Raw genomic sequence first — 25,125 nt, forward strand, 5'->3', positions numbered from 1 at the left:
AAAGATGATCACAGCCCCTGGAGCCAAGCGGGTCAATATGTGACTGTATATTTTTCATTACCATTTTTTATATACATATATATGAAGCAGAATAAGATTCACTATAGCCTCACCCTCTCTCCCACTGCAGATCTCTGCTTTATACTCAGCATCCACTTTCACAAATAAAATGCAATATACCATCAACAGATAAATGAGATCCCTACAGGGCTTTTATTCTGCTGTACCATTATATCTATTCTTCCACCAGATTTCTGCTTAAATGGCTCTCTTTATGCACATACACAAAGATGACATACACCTGTCTAAATATAAACTGATAGTAAAGAGCTCTTCTGTAGAGAGGATGTATCTTTTCTTCCTAATTTACCATAATGACTTATTCATACCACTGGAGCTAGGGGGTACGTTAGCTTCCTCACTATAAAAGTCACAAAGGTGTTTTATAATAAGATGTGGCTGGATTTTTTTTTCTTATCTTTAGAAAATAAAAAGAGAGGAGCTCTGAATCTTTCTATCTTCCCCATAAAAACAAACATCGAGGAATTATAGTTTTTTTTATGCTGTTGACATTGACTAGTAGTTTTTAACATGATGAAAGTGTTTGTGCAAGCCACAGTGGAAAAGTGGTTTTTGTACATCTGGAAACCTCAGAGCAAAATGCTGTGACATAGGCTAGCTTGAGAGATTGCCACCAGGACAGTAGCACCTACACAGCACTTATTCAAGAGGTAAACCTATTGAGTAGTTAATGGTGTCACTTCGGTGACATTTTGACTCTTTCAGTCACAAGTAACCTGTCGGAGAGCACAAAAATTCCTGACTCCTGTTTCATGGAAAAACTAAAAGCATTTTATCATCTGGACACGTAGATACTGCATGGTGACAACCACAACTCTTTGTGCAATGAAGAGCTGAGGCTCAACAGAGAAGGAAGAAGTGTGATGTACTGCAGAGAGACAGGATGACTGTTATTGTGCTCAGGCTATTTTTCTAACAAAATGCTAAAGGAAGTTTCAATGCACCAGCAGAAAGGAGTGTCTTCATTTTTATGATGGGACAGGAAAGACTAGTTCTTTGTAAACAAACGTCAGAATCACAGTACTGGCTCCAAGGGAAGAGAATCAAGAAAATGATTCTCCTCCACAGGCTCAAAGATCTTGTGTGCCACAATTGAATATCTGACTTTGAGGAAGGGAAGAACATTTTCTTGCGGGGGATCAACTTTTATTCTAGATATTGCTAGCCAGTATGGGCTGTTGGCAAGTTTGTGTATGACAGGTGGGGCAGAACAGCACAAAGAGCTTTCCTGTATTTTTCCACTTAAGCATCTCTTCATGGACCAAGGACAAATGAGGTTCAGAAGAGAACAGTTTATGACCTGCAGCTATAAAGCAGGGAATAGAAAGGGATCGTAAGCACCATTCTTGTTAAAGGCTTGGGTTTATAATGCAGGAGCTGAAATGGTTACATAGACTGCTTCCCTTTGTGGTCCAGGTGCATGTCTACCTTTTTCTGCCATTCGTGTGCCATCTTTTCCCCAGATCTTATCTCACAGTGAGTGACAGAGCTCTGCACCTCCCCAGGACAAACACCACCTGGGCAGCACAGTTATGCAGCATCACAAGTGGGTTGCTGCTGTCTGTTTGGAGCCACATCACTGATAATACTATTAATCTCCTAATAACAGGATGACACAGCAGCTCCAACTAGCAGGAGACATTTAATAACAAAACACCTAGCAGGTTTTTCCACAGCCACATATTTCCCAGACCCCAGAGCCGGCATGGCAGCACTTACCCTGCATGCAGAGCCCGTCCGTGCAGTTCTTGGACTGCAGCACCAGCCCCTCGCAGTCCTTCCCCCCGTTCTTCGGTGCCGGGGCCGTGCACTCCCTCCGGCGCCAGTGGGTGCACTCCGTGCCGCACGTGGACCACTTGCTCCAGGATGTCCACTTGCCATCCACTGAGATGAGGAAAGGATATGAGGCATTAGGAGGATAACCCAAACTACAGCTTTCGGCCATCCCAGCAGTGCTGGAGACCCTAAGTCATACCAATACCTGACCAAGAATGGAGCCAGCTTCTATTTTTACAAGTCATGTTTCTGCCCCAGACCCATTTCTACTCTTTCCCCTCCCTTTTTAGAAACTTGTCAGCAGTTTACATGCACTCAAAGTGTATGAGTAGACAAGCATCAAGTTGGCAATCTGTGATTTTTTTTTTTTTTTTTTAACACAGATGTTAAAAATTAAACTTGGCCGGAAGTTCTTCTCTGCTAGGAAGATATTTAATGTTAAATATTTTATATTAAAAGACATATCTAAAGGCACTGATGTATTTCACATGAGTAAAATCAGGAATATATTTAGCACCTTTCTAAATCCTGCAATTGATTTTCAAAAGTAAAAAGTGAAATAGCCAAAGAACTAATTATGAAATTATTTCAGTGATGGAGACTCCTGAGCCAGGAGTCTGTCACCTCAAATAAGAACCAGCAAGGAAATTTTCAGCTCTTTTCACCCACCCAGACACAGATTTGGATAGCCAAGCTTCAAAAGCTGAAGATGACCTTATATTCAAACAGTAATGCCATTGGTTTCAGTGGGGCTGCTGACACAGGAGGACACTGGATGATAGGACAGATGGTAGGATGTTGTCATGGAAAAGCCACCAACTACCTTGTGTCCCCTGAAACAATTTTGTATTTTTTAGACGGTTACGTTTAAATCCCTTTTTAAGGGCATGAACATAGATCTCTTTCTAGTATAAATGTCTTTGTATCTGAAGTCAGGTAAATATGCCCCAAATTTGTCATCTGCAGCCAGATGTCTCTCAAATGGTCCACTTGCTGCGACAGCTGGACTGAACAGACATTGCAAATATATTTACATCACAGTCACTTTCTGTACTCAAATTTCAGTCCTCTTCCAGAGCTTTCAACCTTTATCTCCCACAGTCTGAAGCTCTGAATGTTCTCCAAATCCCCCAGATTACCAGGGCTGAGACAGCATTGCAAGCTGCATGCAAAAGTGGGACCGAATCCCCTGCTGCTTGATGTAATGTGCTCACTATTTTATCTATTTACATAACATAATTTCATACTCATTTACTGAAATGTTGGATTTATTAATAAAGAGAAGGAGGCTTTTCTAACTAGCAGTCTTCTCCTGGACTGACTGGTTTAGAAAATATATATACATATCTAGGGCTAAGTTCTGTTCATACTGAACCTGGACACAGGGTGGTGCAAGCTATTTTCTGAACGCTTTGGCCCTCGCAGAAGGCACCGCCGTTGAGTGGGGCAGGGTTGGTGCATGTCCTGGTGCGCTTCTGAAAGCCTCTCCCGCATCTGCTGTTGCACACTGACCACTCCGTCCAGGTAGACCAGCCACCATTCACTGAAAAGCAAGAGGCAAGAGTGTGACAGCACATGAAATCCATCTGGGAGATAACCCGCACTGCAGCTCGTTCTTGGATGTACCCATCATCTGTGCACACTGACCCACCTGTGCTTCGAACAGGAAGAGAAGGAACTGATAATTTCCCTCTCCTTCCTTTCTAGAGGGTGATTTCAGGATGTCAGGGCAACTTCATTCACCCTTCTATAAAATAGCTGGTGCATATGAATGTACCAGCACCACTCTGACAGATATTTAAGATGCTCAGAGTGAACTTAGACTGAATTTTTATTTTTCAGCTTTGGGAAGATGTTTATCTTTGGGAAGAAATTTACTCTGACTTTCTTTTCCACCCAGTTTCAGGATGGATGGATGGTTGCCAAGACCTGGATGGATGGATGAAGGGGGAGCCGTGCTGCTCTATTTAATAATGCCATCATCAGGGTATGGGTAACATATTGACTGTTCAGACTCCCCAACCCCCAAATGTCTGTGAAACAACATAAGCCTTAAGCAGCTCTAGTAGCAAAAGCCATACAAATGACTGCTCCCCTACACATGTCTCTTGACTGCACTGTTCAAAAAAAATACTGTATGTGAATGAGGAAGAGTTGCAGCATGCCTACATCTCTCTGCATTCATCACAGTTACAAAACGCAGTGCTATTGCAAGGTCCATCCCTCAATATCACAAACACTGCTAATCAACTCAATTCAGCCGGTTTTCTATAAAAACTGAACTAAAAGGCCCTCATTGTAACTTCAGGGAAGCAACTGCTCACAATTAAATCTAACTGCTACCCTGAATATGAAATGAATATTAGGGATAATCATAGGGATTTCTTCCTACTTGTCTATCCTATAATTAAGCTGATTGTAAGGAACACCAGGACAGTCAGCTGGCGCGTTGTCAGAGCAGGTTTTGTTCTGCTGGATACCCCAGCTTGGGAGGCATCGTGGCAATGATTTTTTGGGGGCAATAGCTCAAGGCTGGTGGGGCAGAGCAAGGCTGGAGGAGACCCCAGGAAAGCATCTGGTCCAGCCCCACCCCAGCCAAAGCAAGGCCAACCTCAATACTAGATCAGGGCTAGATATAGAGGCAGATATAGATGTGGAGGCAGATATAGAATAATGCTAACTGATGCTTCATGCTCCCTTGATGTTTATTTTTAAGCCAGATTGTGTGACTGTGAACTGCAGCCCCAGAGTGCTTTCCTAATTTGCCCTTAGACATCACAGTACGCTTTGGGAGTAGACAGAAAAAAAAGAGGCATAAGCAGATGAGTGATTCTGCTGAGCTCCAACACCAGTACCTGGAAGCACAAACTTCCTTTTGGTTTTACTCTTATTTCTGAAAAATGTCACCAAGAAAATGAAATGCATGGGTAGAAGGCAATGTCTCGGTAGAAAGCAATGTCTCGGATGCTCTTGCTGGAGGAAACGCCCGCATGGTTATTTGCTGGCATGTGTTAAGGCAAGGGAAGCACCTGCTCTCTCTTCAACCAGACAACCAGCATTTGTGTAGGTGCCTGGTCCCCCTTTAACACTGTCCTCTGTCACCAAAAAGCCAAGCCATCAGGCCTGTCCTGAGCGTTTCCAGTACTGAGCTCTGACTGCAGCTCCTGTACGTGGCTGCAAGTCCCCAGGCAGCCCAGGAGGACCAGTCTGGTCACAGACTATAGTAAAAATTACACACAAGCATCTTGCATCTCTAGGAGTGTCCCTCTTGAGCATTCACCCTCCTGCAGCAGGACGAGGCATCACTCACCGTACACGATCACAGTCGCTGTAGTGCTTTTCCTTTTGGCCACGATGTTTTTGGCGACACAGGTGTAGTTGGCTGTGTCAGAAAGCCGGGCTTGCTTGATGATCAGGTTGTGATCAATGGTGATGTAAAAATTTCGGTCTTCCACAGGATCAATCACCTCTTCGTTCTTCAGCCACTCCACCTGAGGGTTTCAAAGGGTGCGAGGGGAGGCAGCGAGTCAGCACATAGTCACACCACAACAAGCACAGTACCTGTGATTTTTATGCTCATCCCAGAGAGTCAAGTCACACTATGAAGGACTCACCTGTTGCATGCTGGCAGCTGAAATAAAACACCGTGGCAGCAACATGGGAGAGCAGCACTCACACCTGTCTTTCCATTTAGGCCCTCTTCCCTCCCACCTTCCCACCCAATACTTGCCGTGCCTTGCCTGCAAAATATCAGTGCCTGTTCAGAGTACAGAGCTGCTGGGTAGAGAGAAATAGCTGAGCTATACCTTCAGAGTCTGAGGCACAAATGTGGAATACGATACCTTGGGACTATATCTACAAGGAGAAAATTCTCTTATACTATTGGTAACCCTAAAGCAGCCCAGGTCTCACCCGTCCTTTTCTACACCTTAACTAATAACGCAGTAACCCTGTACGTACCTGCACAGGGTCTGCCACAGGGAGACCCTATGCCAGAGTAGGTCACGCTAACAGACTGCAGACACATCAATATTTTTCAGTCTACGTGCACTCACACGTACTTGCATGATATTGTTTTGCTGCAGTGAGGGTTGAACGAAATAGAGATAGTTACCAAGGAAATAGGGACTTACAAAGCCTACATCAGTGCTTAGCTATCTCCTTTCTTTATTTAAGCCATGTATATATGTATTAATAAAGCGTTATTTCCTTGGTTATACAGAAAAATGTTTTACATATATTTTTAAATTCTGACAATGTTCCTTTTATTGCCTTCCTAAAGAAACACCTTATTATACCCCAGCTGACTGCTGCGAGCCACCCTAATGTAATTTGGCTGGAACCTAGTAGCTCGCTTTCCTTTGAACCGGGCATGCTCTGAAGGAAGGGACCGGCGCCCTGGATGGATCAAAGCAGGGCCTTCATGTCACTGGATCATTTCAGCTTGTGCCCAGAGTTAATGAAAGGAAGGAAAATATAAACAAAATCAGCCCGCTGGGCCCGAGAGGTGCTAACTGCCAAGACCTGCTTTTGCAAAGCCCACTTTGATGCACTGCCTGAGCATTCGCATATCCCGAAATCAACCCAAAACTCGTGATGCAAAAAGGGCTGTAGAAATGGACAGGAAACAGGGGAGGAAGAAAAAGACATAAAATTTGAAGCTGTGTTTCTATCACTGCAGCATTCACATTTTATCTGCCCTGGAAGATGCAAGCTCTTAGTGAATAACCTGGTTTTCCTTGCCAGGGTGGCTGAAATTGTTCTTCTTCCTTTCCTGAATCTGAACTGCTCTCAGGTATAATCAAGACAGACAGATTCTTGTTCAGTCAATGGCAACGTCTAGCTCCTTGCTCACCCACAGGTCAAGTCTGCACGCATCTGAGACTGAAAAACAAGCCAGCAGCTCGCCTCTCCTCTAGCGGAAGGCCGCTCCTTAACCCCTGCCTCTCACACAAACCAAATGTCTTTCTTGTTTTCCAATACCATTATTTGTTTCTGGGACAGAGTGCAGCCTTGTACTAGGACTCCAAAAGATGCTACACGCACTGCCAGGGCTGTGTGCCCCCTCCACACCCACCAACCCTTTTTATGTGCTCTGCACGATGAGGACACTGGGACATCAGTCGGGACAGGACCACGCTTACACCATGGTCTGAGGCTCAGTTCAACATTTTCCTGGTATGCTCAAGCAAGTATATACACCAGCACCCCTTGCCACTACCCGAAGGCTCTGTACTCAATAAATACCAGCACTCTGCAACACTCCCTCTCTCTCTCCACAAAAGCACAGGCATGCATATTCAGCCTGGGTCTCAGCTGATTAGACAAAATTAAAGCTATGAACATTAAATTCCCTTTCATCCCTGCAAGAAAACTGAAGAGGATATGAAAATAAGAGTTGCCAATATCAGGAAAAAAAAAAAAAAAGGCTCTACATAATTCAGTATACTGCCTCTGGCTCTTCATCAAATCGCTTGGGAAAAAGATCCTTTTCACCTAATGGCTTACAGAATTTGTTAACAATAAAACATTAAGCTTGCAGAACAACAGGATGTCTTTTTTCTTTTTTTTTTTCTCTGAAAAATCTGTTTTGCCAGTACATCAGTACTGTGTGCGTGTGTCTAAACCCCGTCTCTTTTGCTAGACACTTCTTTAACTCATCTAATTCCTTCTTCTTCTGGGTATCTGGGTTTTCATGATGCCACAAGTCTGTTCACGTAGCAAAATATCATGAAATCTGACGGGAGGAACTGAAGAAAAGATGGCTGAGATGACACGAGAAGGGAGACTCCTTTCATACACATCAGTATAAAGAGCAATGCGAAAAGAGCACACCACTCCAGCACTAATTAGCTCTTATGTTTTGTTTTCTCCTTCAGTCCTTGTACAAATGTTACCTAATTAAAATACACTACAACATGTAAATGAGAATTTTGTTAGTATATATTTGCAGTTACCAATGGACTAATTTTATTTTTTTTTTCCTGGAGCTGCTTGCTCACTGGCTGCAGTGCCCAGCACTGCTGGACCTCAGTCCAGAGCCAGATTTGTTTCTTGAGTAACCAGAACTGGTGAGAGCAGGGCTGTTTTGCCATGTGAATGGGAACCAATCCGGTGTCAAACACAAAACAGGAGAGAGCAGAGCGGAGTGAGACAGTGTGATTTACGAGTGACAAGTATGCAAACTGGTATTACCGAAGTTAAAAGTGACGATCTCTTTTGATGCCGTGTCATTCCCCAAGGTGCAGCCCCCTCACTGAAGCACGTTGTTAACCCAGTCAATGCAGGAACTCATCCTGATTCTAATTCAGCTGCCTGCATGATGGTGGCTGGTGCCCTGGGGGAGTCGTGCTGCTCACACAAGACCAGAGGAGCACCAGATACTTGTGTGCTGGAGATCTGTACCCACCTGGGCGAGCAGACTGAGATGCAGCAGGATACCCATAGACATTTTGAGGTCCACAAGACTCCTGTCTTCAGGGTTTGGCCAAATCCTGCTCTTGTGTCTCTAATTTTCAGTGTCTTCCCTGAAGAAGACATTTCTAGAGTAGACTGTCATGAAGGATGGGGTAAGTGCTCTGTCCTGGCGATGCCAGCTATGGAAAATTACAACAACGCTCAACTGGCTTTTCACACACACCAGCCCTGCAGAACAAAGCCAGCAGGAGATTCCTCCTCCTATTTTTATTTTCCAACGAAGACATTTTTATTTGTTAAACACCTGCAGGCTGACCAGCAAGAGAAGGACCCTCTGCAATGGTGTGACCACAACTTCTGACCCGCAGCAACTGCAGAGGCTAAAAGAGGGCAAGTGGGGAGCACAACTGGCTCCTACTAGCGGCTGGCCAGAGCTGCTCAGCCCTCTGCGAGTATCTTGCATGGGCACACAGCTCCTGCCAGCTGCGACGACACTGCACGTAGCTGCTGCTGCCGTGAGGCCCTGCCGTCCCTGTGACTGGCTGAGGAAACACACAGCCTGACACGGCTCTAATTTAGAGCAGCATACCTTGTAGTGTGTTTCTTTTTTTTTTTTTTTTCCTCCTGTCATCCCACTCCCTGGTGAGAGACAGATGTGTTGTCTCTAATTATTCGCTGATTGGTATCGGGAGATACATTAACATAATTGGCACATTTGTTCTAATTAACAGAGGGAACCTGCCACATGCCACCCGACATGAAAAGCATGAGAGCAAGAGCAGAAAACCCACAGCCACCGGGACAGCGGCACCTCAGAGCTGTGGCCAGAGCCGAGCTGCTGCACGATGCTCCCAGCAGCAGCGTGAAATAACACAGCAAAGACTGAGGTGTGCAAAGCAGGGCCGGGCTCCTGCGAAGGCTAAACGAACACAGAGAACATAAATCACACCAGCGATTACATACGTGGGAAAACCTATTACGGAGGCTAATTGCTGACACAAATTTAGCCGTGCCGAGTTGCTAGCATTACCAGGTACTTAAGTCTCTTGGCACACTTGTGTATGCGTGACTGTTTTAGAAGCTGGTGGAGCAGAAGCACAGCTGTTCTGAGACGAGGGATGGAAATGGGATGTTTGTTCTCTGGTTGTTCCTTACACCTCTCACCATCTCAAGGAAATTCAGCAGGGTGCAAGTCCTGGATCCTGCTCTCTCCCCCACACCATCCTGCCCCAGTCTCATCCTCAGAGCTGAGAGCACCTGCCAAAAACAGCAAGCCTTCTGCCCCTGCAGGCACAGGCAAAACCCTCCAACACCCAGGAGGGCAGTTCTCCAGAACAAACAAGATGCAAATGGCTGGGAGCAGTGAGAGATTTGCCTCCATAAAAGATGAGCTAGGATCCCAGGATGTGAAACGATTGCAACCCTGCCTTCCCCATGCCTTTCCAGAACTGCAGGACTGCATTCGAACTCATCTCCCAGCTGCGCTGGTGTTTCAGGTCATGTTCCCTACGTGTGGCAGTAAGAATAAAACATTTGTGAAGCTAACTACTGATTTGGACAGAGTACAAGATACCCAAGTGAGACTGAGAAAACTCTAGCAGTTTTCGTATGCGCTATCGAGCCAACAGCTATTTCAGGTATATTGATACTCGAGTGCCTCTTTGAAGAATGTTATTTGACTTTTGGATCTGGTTTCAAACGTACACTTTCATCCCAGCAATGAGATGATGCTGTCCTTCGCATGCTAGTGGCTGGAAATACATTTCTGTACCTGCCTTTTTATTTTTATTTTTTTAAAGCAACAACAACAAAAAAGGAAAAAAAATAGCCTCCAAAGAGGCTGAGATTACAGAAATGAGAGATTGCAAAATACATCTTGAGAATGAGATGGCAAATGCAAACTGCAGTGACATTTTGTTCAGTTGTTCTTTGCCTCTTTTGTTTCTGCTGCCAATATGGGGAATTTGTGTTCCTGCTGTGGAAGCACTTCCTTAATTGCACATACACCCAGCCTGCTGCCTGAGTACCGAAATCTATACAGGGGGCGCATACAGCTGCTGGAAGTCTCTGGCCCTATTACAGCTTCGCTTTGTGCGCAATGGGGAAGTAAAGCCTCACAGAGGAAACTTCCAAGGCTGAGGAGGACAGCATCTCTCAGGTAATTGCAGGTGCAGAACTTTGTGTCATGGAGCTATAAATTCAAATATTGTGGCATCATGAACTGAAACCCATGGTGGATGCCCTGTGGCCCACAAGAGATGCTATGCTCCTTTTCCTGCTTGGAACAAAGGGTTAGGATGGAGGTGCTACAGCTCACGTGTGTTGGTTGGCATTTTTGGCAGCTGGACTCCACAAATCCCAAAGCGACTGGGGATTTTCTGTTTGGAAACCATTTCAAACAGGTTATTTGTTTGGAAACTGCTTTAAAGGGGTTATCAGTGTGAAGTCTGTGGTACTTCAAATATGCCTGTGATTGGGAGATGGATGGATAGAAGGAGGTATATGCTTTTCACAATTATTAAATTAAATAAGGGAAAAGGATGCTGAGGGTGCCTGTAGTCCCTAAGTCCCTTTCCTGACCCCTCTGAACTTGTCACATGAACAACTCCCCTTACTGCTTTTAAAGGCACATAGGATTTTGTTCAGTCAGGGAGCACACTATTGAAAGAAGAACATCAGCTCTAGAAGCACCTGGAAATTCCTGAGCAAAACCCAACAAAGCCTGATCAAACAACTCTTGAGTGACAGCTAATGTGTGTGCTCTACAGACCAAATTTTGAAAGCACCTCTCTTAAAACATGGAAGCATCATAGTTCTTCACACCTACAGCAGCACTGAACCTGAACAGGCTACTGCCAGAAGAGCTGACCGAAGCAAATACTACTGCTGTGAATTCTGGTGAGAACTCAAGCTCCACGAACCGCTGTCAGAGGTGACTCTCACACTTCAGGTACTGTGAGGACTTGGCTACTAGGACCTAGAATCAGTTTTTGTCAAAGTAGAGCCTGATGGAGCAATGCTGTATGTGTACAGAGTAGTATCTCCAGGGTGTGAAGCTACCTTCTCTAAGGGAGCAGTTTGGAGGTATGCTCGTCTACCTCATCAAAAATGCTGCCAAAATCTATATCCCATGTTGTATATCTTCCAAAAAAATGTGTATAATGGAAAACACTACTTTTCTGAGTATAGTATGAGAAGGAGAGGGAGTTAGTGTTAGCTAAACTAGTACCCCAGAGCCACCTTCACCACAAAAAGAAAGCCATAGAGAGAGGTTCGCAGGGTATCTGTCACCAGTCATGCAGAACATTGCAATATCTTATGTAGGAACTAGAAACCTGACTGTTCTCCAGTCCCACAGACCATCTTTGCTTGTGGTGAGATTTAAGCAAACAACAGCTTAACTCACTGAGGAGCAAGCACTGCCCTCACTTGCAGTGGTGTCAGTGGAACTGCACTAGAAAGGAAAAGGACAGGTTTAGAAATCACAGAAAACTCAGGTCTCAAAAAACTCAGTCCTGCCTGAAGAGCTACAGATCTCGGCAGGGGATTCTGCACCACAGAGATGAACCAATAGGAAACATTAGGGCTCCTTTGTGCCATGGAGCTTATTCACCTCCCTGCTCCTCTCTGACTCAGGACAGTCAATGTAGGAGCTGGGCATCAATCTGTTGTGCCAGCAACACTGAACCATGGACATAAACCTCCCATCAATCAGCATCCACCCTCGAGGCTTTGGGTAAATAAACCTTAATCAGTCCTGGGAGCTATAACAGCTGCTTTGAGCTTCTGGAGTGCGTTTTTCCCCTTCTTACCACATAATTTGATCCAGGAAAGCAACGTGCATCACCCCCAGCAGCAGAGATAAGCATGGAGCACCGATGGTTGAAGCCTCTGGTGGAATTTGGTAGCAAAAGAGAGAAGAATTGTGCTCCTCCCAATGATGAACCCATGTCCCCCTTCCTCATCTTCCTCCTGCTGACACCTGAAGGCATTCAGCTGTGTGCTGCAAGGCACTGCAAAGGGCAGTGCTGCTTCCCAGCTAATTAGTATTTGTGCCCACAAACTGCTCCCCTCCCTTTCTCTTTAAGCTCATTTTCCTGCTGGGAATATAAACTCTGCCTCAGTGACACACACCTGCATGGCAATGCATACACATGAACTTCCAATTAAGGGACAACTGCAGCAAAATATATGCGTCTCTCATGAAAGGAGGCAAACAGCAGTCGTATTAATAATCAATTAGATGGAGCAGCCACCTGATGCTGCCTATTTAAAGACTCCAGCTTCCACCAGGTTTTCCCCATGCAATGATAGCTCAATGAAGCCTGTGTCACAGTCATCTTGACTCAGCAAAACACCTCGGTCTGCCTCTTGACAGAGGGATGCTTTCCTCCTTGCGCTAATTCCTCATTAGAGACATGGATGTGGATACATACTATGTCATGTTTTAAACTCAAATGGGTCACCAAACTGCATGCTGCACCCTGCTCTCCAGTTAAACTCCTCCGTGAAACACTTCAATTATAATTAAAGAAGCAATTATCCCCCTGGTGAAGGTGCAGCAAATCACACATTTCAATGCAGAAGTTTGTTTAGCGGCTTATGGCATATTAACCAATCTTACATCTCATTGATGCTTTGATCTATATCCTATCTCAGTGACCTAATTTGCTGTGACTCGGTGTCTCTGACTGTGTTTTACCATGTGCAATATGATGCTGGCATTTTTCAAAGAACAAATTAAATGAAATAGGGGATTAATTGCTAATAATTTTGTCATTCCTGTTGGAGCACTGCAAAATGGGATTCTTCCTGGCTTCATCAGGGCTGGAGACCACAGAGAAGCTGATCTGATTTTCCTAGTGACCAAGCAAACCCTCTGCTTCTTACTTTGTCCCAAGTGAACAAGCAGGATGTACTTTGATTTGACCTCAGGACGTGAGGCTGGTGTAGTTTAACACGTACCCTTCTATTCTTCTTCTATTTGGATCTTGAAGTTGCTTTTCAGTGGCCATGATCTGCTAATGCTCATCATGTCCTAGTGCATCTGAGGGACTGGTAAGTGCTGCTTTAAAAGCTTTGCCTGCCCAGCTCGATCTTTGTCCTTCTTGCCCTCTCGAGCAGCTGAATGCTGCTATGTGCTTCAGCCTTTCAATAACAAGAACTGCTCCAGCATTGATCCATAAGAGCTCAACACAGTTAACTGCAATTAAATATGCTGGCAGTTATAGGACTAAATTCCCTCGCTACTAAAAGGAGAAAAGAATTTATCCCTAAGTGTGGTTGTTCCCACCACTTGGAAACACCAGGAGAAATAAATAAATAAATTTAATTGATTAATAAGAATTAAATAATAATATTAAGAAGAAAAACAACAACAAAGCAAGCAAACAAACAAACAAAAAAAAACAAGCGGAAGACTTCAGGACTCTGGACTCCAGCATGATGTCACATTGAATGTGTATTTTGTACAGTTTCAGTGTAATCTTTTCTTCCCTCTTTGTTGCTAAAGCCAGTGACCGCTGCAGAAGCCAGTAAGTCAAAAAAAAAAAAACACAACACCAAAACGCAACATAGTGCACAGAGTGGGAAGAGTCTGAGATACATGGTCACTAAAGCATTTGGAAATACTGCTGATAGCTGCAGCTTTTATGATACCCTACTCTACCTGGAACCAAACCAGACTTTCTCCAATGTGCAAAAAAGCCTCAGCCTGCTGCCTGCCTTCTCCCATGTCCCTTCTTACTTAGTTACCTGTGCCACCATATCAGAAACTTCTCTGAACAAATAAATGAAGTCTTAAACAAAGAACTCATTCATCTCTAAATTAAAATAATCATGTAATCCTTCAACCCACCAAGTTACCTTTCATCTTGCCATTTTTTTAAATTTATCTTACCAGCTTCACCAAGTGGCTGCAATAAAGTGTCACATTAAGGTATTCATATTCATTAGTGTTCAGGTCTTTGTTCTTTTAATAGTGTTGGAAAGAATCTACAAAGAGGCTGTATTAGGCTGCTGTCCAATCTGGGTGTTTGATCTCCTCCCGACTTCAAAAGTCAGAAGAGAAAAAAAAATACAACATTGAGAATGGCTCTTTTGAATGTCAGATGGGGAGTATATGATTTCGGAGCCTGCCAAGTGTTAATTGGTGTCTGCCCTGACCACGGTACAAATAAGATTCAGAGCCTGTTAGTGTAGAGTCATGAATCTCTGCTATTGACAAAGTAAGCCAGCATACTTGGAGGCAGAAAAAAGTGCAATTATTATGAAAGCAGCTCACAGGGGATCTTTTCAGAGATCACTTCCTTGGGAGATGTTGTACTAGGAAGCAGACATGGCTAGTGCGGCACATTTTTTTTGCCTTTACAGCTGCTTGGTGGAAGGAGGACAGATATAATTTGACTTAAGAATAACAATTACAAGTACTAATGGTTCATGCAGAATTTTTCATAACAGCAGAGAGAACTCTCCTTCCACATAGCATGCTAAATCATGCTCTTTGGGTCCTGGCCACCTGACCAGGCATTATAGACCTTTCCATGGGAATACCCGTGCTCACCGCCAACATTTCAGAGGTGCTTGTAACACCACACTCAAAAAAACTACCTGTCATGACCAATCTCAGTTTCTAGCAAAGGTAAACATCTGCACTTCCAGAATAGCCTATCCCATTTCAAATACTCATCAAGGCATAATGGCAAATTGATTTGATGTAAAGGAGCATCCGAAAGGAAAAAATAATGCTGATAAGTTCTTGGGGAAAGCCAACTGATTAATATTGAGGTTGTCAGCAGGCTGGCTCAGCAGACCTAAATGCTCTTTACAGTTTTGGGAATCTTAAAAGCAAAAGAAAACAGCCTAAGGAAAAAGGAAAGAGGAGAAATTTTCTATGCTAATTATTCCCTCTAATGTTTGTGGACACTTTCTGCAGTTCCAACTAAACCTGAACTTGGGGAGGTAACACTTAAAGTTTTGTCTCCTGAGAAATCAGTCATCAGCACTGAGTGACAACCGGTTTGCTACTTAGCCACGACAGCCTAACTTAGCCTAATGCAAATTGGCAACAGTTCCTTCTCTGTGCGGCAGAGGAAGGCCGAGGAGAATTCAGATAGGGGAATTACCATCATTAACAATCAATTTTTCTCTTAACAGCAGAAGCAGATTTAGGATTTCAGTGCTCCCCTGGGACTCAGAAACCCCTCTCCTGCGAGCAATGAGCCGAAGCCATTTTCGGCTGGAGCCACCACTGCACTTAGGCAGAGCAACGTGCTGCTGCCCAGTGGCACATATTTTGGTGGAGAGTAGATTTGCTCCTGCCAGGTGGATGGAAGGCTCCCCATTCTCTATTACTTAAATGCCAGTGAGAACTACAGATAAACCTAAGAAAATGGATTATTTTGCAGATGCATCCCCTACTTGCCCCCACCTTGTGTTGCCTTATCTGGGAACCCATACTGGACCGTGATACATGCTCTTGCACCTACCTGGCCAGCCGGTGCACACACAAGTATATGCACAAATACGTGAGGGAAATAAAATCTAGCAAACAAAGAATTAAAATGTCTTTATGATACGTTTGAAAGATGCCTCTTTCAATAACCGAAATGGCCTTTTCTTTAAAAGGCCAAGGAAAGATAATAGGATGGTATTAGTGTGCCCCACCAGCTATGTGTCCTTTGGACACCAGTTATAACTACGATTTCTGACAGAGAACAAAAACCTGAAACCAAACCTCCTATAGCTCTGCCCAGCAAGACACCGTGATCGCTTCCAAAGCCATTAATCAGTTCCCGATCAATCCTGTCTACCAGCAGCAGGCAGTCAGCTCTCTGTTACCACCCATTCATCATGACATGCCCTCATTCCCTGCCCCATTAGCCACGGATCAGGCCTCAGTTAGGATACCCAAATGCCAGCTGCTTGGGGCAAAACGCCACCGCTGCTCACCTCAGCTACTGGGATGCCTTCAGGGGGACGGCACTGGAGAAGGACCTCTTGCTCCAGGGACACTTCTTTCCCCAGGGGCTCCTGCTCAAAAGTCTTCCGGAGATCTGAGGAGGGAGAAAGAGGGGGAGAAGGAGATGAATTAATTGTGTTAATAGCTGGTGGTGCATATCACATTTGATTGCTGTACCGCCTCAGATGTGAGAGGTCTTACTAAACAGAGAAAATAGCATATGTCCTCCCTGGAAAGTGGAGCACTCAACACCGAGACATGTTTTCACTTCATTCGAGCATTAAATGGTCAGAGGTTTCATAGTGGATTTATTATTTATGTTGTGGTAGTACACGTGAACCCAGTCAAGAACCAAGGCCTTGCTGTGAAAGGTCATGTTCAGACACAGAACAAAAGGAAAAAGAAATCCCATCTTCAGGTAATTTATGTTCGCTAAGCTATGCCAGTGAAACACTGAAGAAAGTTAAAGCAATTTATAACAACCTGTAAAACTAAAGCACAGAAGCTGAGTTTTTTTGTTACTTCTGTAACATATTTGCATCGGTGGTAAAATGGACTTGGGAATTTCCTCTTACCACTGGATCCACATTTCCACCATGGTCTGACACACTCCCCATTGTGCCGGGGTGGAGAGGGAAAGGCGAGCATTCAGCCCCAGTAGCAGCTGGGGACACTTCCCTGCTGCCTGTCCCTGCTGCAGGTGGACACGGGGCCGTGCTGGAATCCGTATCAAAGAGCTGGTCTGGCTTTAGAAAACAAGCAAAAAAATCCACCATTTTAACCCCAGATGTTGATGTAGTGGGCTTTAACCTACACCATGGAAGACAGAACTGGAAATGTTGTTGGATGACATGTCAAACTCTGCCTGGTTGGGTCTGTTGGCATCCTTGACATGCTGGTGGTACTCTGGGCCAGCGAGGCTACTTCATGTGAGAGGGATCACAGCAAAACAACCGGAGAGATTAGGTCTGTCCCTGACACCTGTGCGTATCCTGGGCACATGTTATGCTGGGTTAAAGCAGTTTGCTTTAGATTAGCGATAACTCGGACTATATTACTGCTAGCTCCACAGGTATCTCCAGTGGAGAAGAATTCCCTCCACATCAGGTATATTTTAATACACATAATGTACACATACATATGTGCTATGGACAATTATAACAGATGTACTGCGCTCTAACATCACGAGGATAAGTGAGAAAGTGATTATGCTGCCGGTAATAGAAGAATATAAGCACAGCAATAAATAGCCCATTAATAATAGCATTCATGTGTTCGGATATGGAGGGATGAATACAGTAGAGCCAGATTAGACAGATAATAATCCGAGGCTTTTCCTTGACACATTGATTTACTGTCCTCCCTACCTTCCTGAAACATTAATAGAGCTCTGAAGTTTCCCGCAGCCTCACGTGTGCACAGCAATCACCTCACTCACGAAATGCTCGCCTCCAGAAAAAAAAAAAACACCAATTTTAATGCAAAAAAAAGTAAACAGCATTAAGTCTAAAAATGTGTAATAACAATAAAAAAAAAAGGCAAAAAGCAAACAAAAAACCTAACACTTTACCCTCTTTATTCTCAGCAGCTGGAACTGCATGGCCTGTTTTCCCTGGGAAGTGCTGCAGCACAGTTATGGGAGGTGAGAGGAATCCCATGGGATGCGGCTCCCCCGGCTCCCCTCCCACGCTGCAGAGCCTCGCTGGGCGCGAAGCACTTGAGCAGCGCCACTGCTTTGCAGTGGGTCAATGATCCACAAACTAAAAATACGCTAAGTAGGGGCCTTGACATAATAGACAGCAATGTTCTCAAAGGAGCCATTAGATACCGTTGAGTAAATGATACTCATTTGGAAAAGAAAAAAAAAAAAAAAAGTACGTGATTGTGTATTTACAAGACTGGGAGCTTTTATCCCCTGTTCTGTTGGCTCCCTCCCACGTTTACAGCTTTATGCAGCCAGAGCTACCCACCACCTTCCCCTGCAGCCCTGCCACCTACTAATAGCTACAGATGGCAGCTGTGCAGGGCACTTCTTACCTAAGCAGGCATAAGGTTCACTGGTTGCAAAAGACGAGCAAGTTAATAAAGTGGGTTTTTAGATGATGAAGAAGTGGAGGGCCTGGACAAATAATTTCCTCACTTTCTGTAGCTATCATGAAAGTCCCCGCTGGGACAGAAATGAGTTTTGAAATGACTCCTTTTTCCTATGGCCCTTGCAGTGTGATTTCTGTAGATCAAGACTTCCTTCCAGTTCTTCAGTCTTCAGCTTCCTTTTCCATTTAACAGTTACAGTCATCACGGCAACTTCACACTATCAACCACGAGTGGGTGAGCTTGCTAATGTACTGAGGGACTTTGGATCTTTTCCAAAGGGAGCCTTTTCAAACACATTTGTCACTTTTCGGAAGTGTCAGAGAAGTTACGATTGCTTGCAAGCAAGGACAGAAGGGGTACATTTTCCCACAGAATGGTAAAAGACAAATAAAATACATCCCATTAAAAAAAAAAAAAAAAAAGTTTTAACAATCTTCAGAAAATATGCCTTAAAATAAACAACACAACAATAAAACATTTGATCCATTCTGTGTCAGGACCTCTTTGTCTGTGAAGAGGCAGTGTGAATTATTCAAGCTTCAGGTCAGCAGCAGCCCTGGTAACATGACGGTGAGAGCGCCTTCTCCCCCCTCACCCTCAATAGGGAGAGACACTTAGTGCACCTGCACTTTCTTTCCATTATAATTTTAGTAATGAAGAATCTCTGATTGCATTAGCGATACTCCTGTTATACAGGCAGCATTGCTGCCACAGCTCATCACTTCAGAGTGGAGCAAGCTCTGGTGGGAAGCGATGCTGAAAGGTCCCCCTTGTTCTGCTTGTGGGCTCCTTCACATCCTGCACCCAGCCACAGGTGAGGATGTCACCGCCAGGCCCAGGGGACAGCCTGTACCACCATCAGGTTTCCCCCCCTGCCTCTAACTTCTCTTCAAGGCTTTCTTCATAAAAAGAAAAGAGGGAGAAGAATTAAAATTCTGGTCTGCCACCTTGAGCTAGACTATTTTCTTTACTAACGTAGAATCTTAGTAAATTCAGAGAGGGCTCTTGTGGCATATACTGCAGCACATTTACAGCATACTTAAGATGAGACTTTCATCCGAGACTCCTGAAATACTTTTGTGCAAGCCTCTCTGTTAAGGACAGATGGCTGCATTCAGAGCTGCATTGAAATGAGAGAATTTCCACAAGCATAAAACTGAAATAGTGTAATGGGAAATCAAAATCTCAGTGTATGCCATATTGTTAACTTTATTCCTGAATTTCTATGCGTTTGGTGGGGAGAGGGGCATTAGAGCTTAATTTCGATGCATTGTTAAATTCCTTTTAAGTTTAATGCATATTTAGCTTACAAACAGCTCAAAAGTTGCATTTTCACCTGCTAAAGGTAATAGTTTCCATACGAACTCATAGCATGTCCTTAGTTCATTTTCTACCTGTCATCTTCTACAAAAGAGTAAAGAATAGCCTTTTTTTTTTTTTTTTTTTAACCAGATGTATTTTACCTCCTTTCCATTGCTCTGTATTTTGCTGTGATGGGTGGGTGGGTAAAACTTTAAGGATATCTTTTATCATTTCTGAGAAACGTGATAAGAGGCAGGTCAGATGCCTTCAAGTCAGTGCTAATGCAAGGGTGACTAATGAATGAGAATGAAAAACGGACACTTGTCAGACAGGAATTAGATGTAAACCAGAAATGAACAGAACAATGCCGCATTACTGTCAGAGAAAGATGGATTTCTGCCCTTGGTAGACCTTAAAGACTCTTTATTCTGTGCTCCTTCTAGTAACTCCAACTTTCCTTCTATAAATATGTTTGAAAAAATGAGCAAGCTTTAAGAATACAAAAAGAAAAGCCACGTTATTTTTTATCTAACTTTCCTGTTAGCTATGCCCATTGAGAAAAGAACATACATTTGATGTCTGTTGTCAGAAAAACAAGTTTTTAAGTATGAAAAGACCTTCACAAGGAGAACATATATATGACAGTTTACTTCTTCCAGGCAGTACATATAGGCATCCATATAAAACCAAATGTACTATGTGCAAAAAATGCAGATAAAACACTTGAAAAGGGGGAACAAGGCTTGGCATTCTTTTCACTGTTATATCAATAGGTAGCCAAGCTCTCTAATCCAAGTCTAGTCTTTTAATTTTGTCCAGACTAATAAGAAATGCCCAAACAGAAAAATAATTGTGGAAAAAGGGTAGGAAAACACCACTGATGTTCTGTGTAATGAAAGAGGATCTGTGCTCTTGTAAAAACATATGTCACTGCATTTATTTCCCAAACATAGATGATTGATTGGTGCTGAGTTAGAAAAACATGAATTGTATTGTAAAACTGGCCTGTTCTTCTTCCATCACTTTCTGTGGTGCTGGTGAAGTTGAGGAACTTTTTTTTTTTTTTTCCTAAAAAAAAGCATTAGAGACTGAACTGCAGTCCAAGTGTAAAAAAACAGGTGCTATCGGATAAACTTCATCCTCTCTCTTCTGTTCACAGCTGAATTTACAACCTTTGTCATGCTCAATCGCACTGGTGGGTAAATGATGGAAAGGTTATATATAAAAATTCTCTTTTCTTTCATTTTGTCCTTGTGTGGTTTCAGCTCTTTGTTGTTAATTAGATCAAACCAGACTTCCACTGAGACTGTCACAAGAGTGTCATCAGCCCAGGGGATCCCCCTGAAACCTCTGTCAGTTGTAAATGGGGTGCCTCCCTCTGCAGAGTCCCCCGCTGTATCAGACACATGCTGGGCTGATCAAAGCTGACTTCCCCTCCTAGGGCACGCTTCTGTGCCTTGTTGCCTGTGGGATCAGATTGAAGCTAGACTGGGCTGTGCTTGCAGCTGGCCCAAGCATCAATACCTGAAACTGGGGATGGGAGTCAACACCTCAAAACCCCATCTTTGTATTCAGTGCACAACTCCGTGCTGCTCCTTCCTTCTCTGGAGGGACTGCTCACATCTGGCACATGTCACAGCACTGTAAGGCTGCCCCAGCCACCTTCTCAGACTGGAGAGGAGCAGTAAAGATGAAGAAGCTTCCCCCTTTCCAAGCATGGTACCTCACAGCTTGAGCTGAGCTTGTTTCTAGTTCTTCAGCCCAGGGAGCGAGGCCTCTGGCTGTCATCTTATGTGGCCAAGAAGCCACATCAACTCTCACATCCCAGCTGATGGGGACAGAGGAAGACTAGTTGGAAGAGCACAACATGTTTTGGGGACACAGGACACTACGTCTGTTGACCTGAGGTACTGAACAAGTTGATGAACACCCCTCACTTGCTGGGCTACCACCTGTAAGATGCTTTGCTTGATCCTATGACCTGCTGTCCTCTGTTATTCACCATATACTCACTGCCAGAGCAAATGGGAGATGCACACCTGCCAGACCCTCATTCTGCTGATTGCATCTTCAGCCAGCTAGGGATAACACTTACCCTTGGCAGCTGCTTGAAGCCTCACCCACCGCCTGCATGCCTGCTGAAAAATCATTTGTCCCATTCCTCCCCCTTCAGCTCTAAGCTAGTTCAGCCAGGTGCTGGTAAGACAAAACAGCCTTTTACAACACATTCCACGTGGGCTACGTCTCTAACGAAGTACCCACTCAACACGTTCAATATTGGTACAACTGTAAAAAATCCAAGCAAGCCCACTTCATAAAGAATTCACTGAGCAGATGGGTTCCTAGGCACGCATCGATCACACCCTTCTCCTCCTCTTATATTTTTGCTTGATAGCTAGATATTTCTTGTTTTGTTTTGTAAGCTTAACCTGAGAACTAACTTATAAACTTCACTTTACTGTTCATTACTTTATTTGGTTATTGCAGATGGGATCTAAATTCATTGTTTTTCAAGAAAATCTAAATGTGAAGTTCAAATGACACCTCAACTGGCCCTAGATGACAGATGAACTAAATGCTCTGAAGATAGACATTAGAAACACCAAGTGCACATTACAATTCACAGGTAGAGTTGAATTTATAACACACTGAAACAGTAAAACAGCAAACAATATATATAACCATGGTATTTTGTTGCTGTTGCTCTTCTAGTATGCTACTCTGACTCACACAGATGGCTCATCATGACCAAAATGTACACAAACTTTTGTTAACTTCTTGATTGCATCCATGTTTCATCATCACTCACTAAACAGACTCCATTGAAAGATGATCATTTCTTGGGCATGTTAGCATAGGATATTCTCAAGGCTCCTGCAAGGGGATTTAAATCCATATACATTTAGTAAAGGGGTTCTTTCGGTTTTTAAACAATGCTAACAATGAAGGGAATGTCCATCTTAATTTATAAAACCTTAAGTCGTAAAAAAAAAACTTAAAGCATAAAACCTTAAGCCATAAATACAAACCACAATGTGGTTTGTATTTACGGTGTTTTTATTGCTTATTTATGTGTATTTATTACTGCTGCAATTGCATCCTGAAGTTTGAGAATTGGTCACGCCTGTTAATTTGGGAAGCAGTAGACAAACGGGCCTGTGAAGGGGGAAAGCAGAGTTACTGTACTAAGTATGTTAAATGCTCAGTTAACTCCCATGCTGCCCTTTCTGTGATCTGACATTGTTTCTGTTGTTTCTTCAGCAGTCTCAGCTCCAGACCACGCAATGCAGTTATCCCCTCATTAACTACACGAAGCAGATATTGATTAGGAGTAACTGAAATGGTGCACAGAGAAGAAATTAAGGTCCTATCTCTTATCAAAATGCACAAAGCATTCTCTCGTTGTTGTTTTTAATAGGGCACATCCTGGACATGCCTTCCTATTAAAACTTTCAAGTGTTATCCTTCCCAGCTCTCCCTCTTTATCCTGCTGTGCACCAAATTTATATCTATTGCAATATGCATTGGTGGCTACAAAATGCATGTTTTGGTGTAGCCAACAAAGCCTTTGGTGGCTGCAGGAGCACATGCTCATAACGTTGCCTTAGTGTGAAGGAAGGGGGAAGAAAGGCACTGCAGCCGCAATACTAAAAGGGGTGATAATTGACAGTCAGTAACGAATCTGTGATTTTTATTTTATTATTTTATTTTATTTTATTTATTTTTTATATCTGTTTCTTTGTATGACTGCATACCCCTTGTAAGTGGAGATAAACCATCAGGTAAACTAGTCTACTTTTCTGTACCACATTTATCCTATCAGTATACAGCATCTGACATGCATATATTAGCTACATTCCTTTGAAAAAGTGTCTGGGGAAAAAAAGGCTTCTAGATAAGTAGACAGAAAACTAATATGAAATTATACAAAAGATTAACTACTGCAGTTCTTTACTACATCAGGGGTTTTTAAAATGATATTTCACTTTAAGTGAAAATTAAGTTTCCTTCCTTCCTTCCTTCCTTCCTTCCTTCCTTCCTTCCTTCCTTCCTTCCTTCCTTCCTTCCTCCCTCCCTCCCTTCCTCCCTCCCTCCCTCCCTCCCTTCCTTCCTTCCTTCCTCCCTCCCTCCCTCCCTCCCTCCCTCCCTCCCTCCCTTCCTTCCTTCCTTCCTTCCTTCCTTCCTTCCTTCCTTCCTTCCTTCCTTCCTTCCTTCCTTCCTTTTTCAAGCTTTGATTTTAGGATAATGACTAAGAGAAAAGAAGAGACTCTCCAGATTCATTACACCAAAAAAAGATCATTCAACAGAAGTTACAGAAAAAGCTGTTATTTTCTTACTTGTTTTCAACAAATCCAAAACCTGACAGCAGATTTAGGGCTTATATTCTCACTGTATTTTCTCAAGGACAGCCTTGGTTAACGTCATGAAGTCAGTGAGGCTACACCAACACAAAACTGGAGCAAATGAAAAGTAAGGCTGCTTTGCGCACATGGGCTCAAAGCAATTTGTCTTAGCCACCCTGTTATTATCTGATCTAAAAATTAGGTCAAATCCTGAGGCTATTGTTTAGTCTTTATCAGATGTATTTTCTAGTGGGTTTAACTCTGCTCTTGCTCAAACATGCTCAGGCATCATTCATCCTTAAAACAGGAACTGTGCCCTGTTAGGTTTTACCTGTTAAATGACATCAGCCTTGTTACATAAAATTCACATTAAAACTTTATATTGGGCTTGATTTTTTTTTTTTTAGCTACAGAGAAAGCTACCCAAACTTCATCCTTCCCCTGTCCATTTGTTTAAATTGGGTAGAAGAACTGTATCAAAACCGATTAGTGACTCCAATGCACCTGATTACATGTGCTTAAAATAAAGAAGAAATGTCTGAACAAGTAGGAAATGCATTTTAGCACTTTCATAGGCCAGTATCTCAGACAACAATCTTATATTTTTCCAGCTCCACCAAGATGTACATAAGGAGTCCCCGCTTTTGTTGGTTAGGGAGCTATCAAGAATGGCAGAGTGAAAATTAATCCCAGCGAATCTGCTAATTCAAGAGGACAAAATGCTCAGCTCCACTCTCATGGGGAGACCAGCGCCTCAGGAAGATGAATTCCATGTCATATGAAAGAAGCTGAAAATAATGATGTTTCTATCACCTGTCTTGCTGCTCCTTTTCAGAAACAGCCTGCCCAGAAGGGAGCATACAGGAGGGCCAGGAGTGCAGTGGTGAGATGTCATTAAATGCCCCAAACACTTTGGGGAGCCAGGTTGTTGGCTTGAATCAGCCTCTTCTTATTTGTATGGCTAGCATGTGCAGCCTTTGAAATGCAGCAGAATCTTCACTCCATATTTATAGATTATTCCCTTCCTGAATAACCGAGGCTCTTTACTTGGCTAGAGCGATGTTGCAATTGATTTTCATAGAGAACTTTCATTGACTAGGTTGTTATGTACTTTCTGACACATGCCTGACCCTGCATTAAACAAATACAAGC

The 25,125-nt window shown here is 43.4% G+C and overlaps 1 protein-coding gene across 5 annotated transcripts in view; it reads right to left on the reverse strand.

Annotated features, from left to right (window-relative positions):
• The window catches only part of UNC5C (unc-5 netrin receptor C), a 246,798-nt gene that overhangs the window by 42,938 nt on the left and 178,735 nt on the right, over positions 1-25,125 (reverse strand). For all 5 annotated transcript variants that reach the window (XM_068681763.1, XM_068681762.1, XM_068681760.1 and 2 more), the window contains 4 exons: positions 16,225-16,328; positions 5,168-5,348; positions 3,233-3,400; positions 1,801-1,965 (listed from right to left, as the gene is read on the reverse strand). In XM_068681763.1, coding sequence (XP_068537864.1) covers positions 1,801-1,965; positions 3,233-3,400; positions 5,168-5,348; positions 16,225-16,328 — 618 coding nt within the window. The remainder of the gene's footprint in view (positions 1-1,800; positions 1,966-3,232; positions 3,401-5,167; positions 5,349-16,224; positions 16,329-25,125) is intronic.

This window comes from Anas acuta, chromosome 4 (assembly GCF_963932015.1).
Source record: "Anas acuta chromosome 4, bAnaAcu1.1, whole genome shotgun sequence".
Classification (NCBI taxonomy): domain Eukaryota; kingdom Metazoa; phylum Chordata; class Aves; order Anseriformes; family Anatidae; genus Anas; species Anas acuta.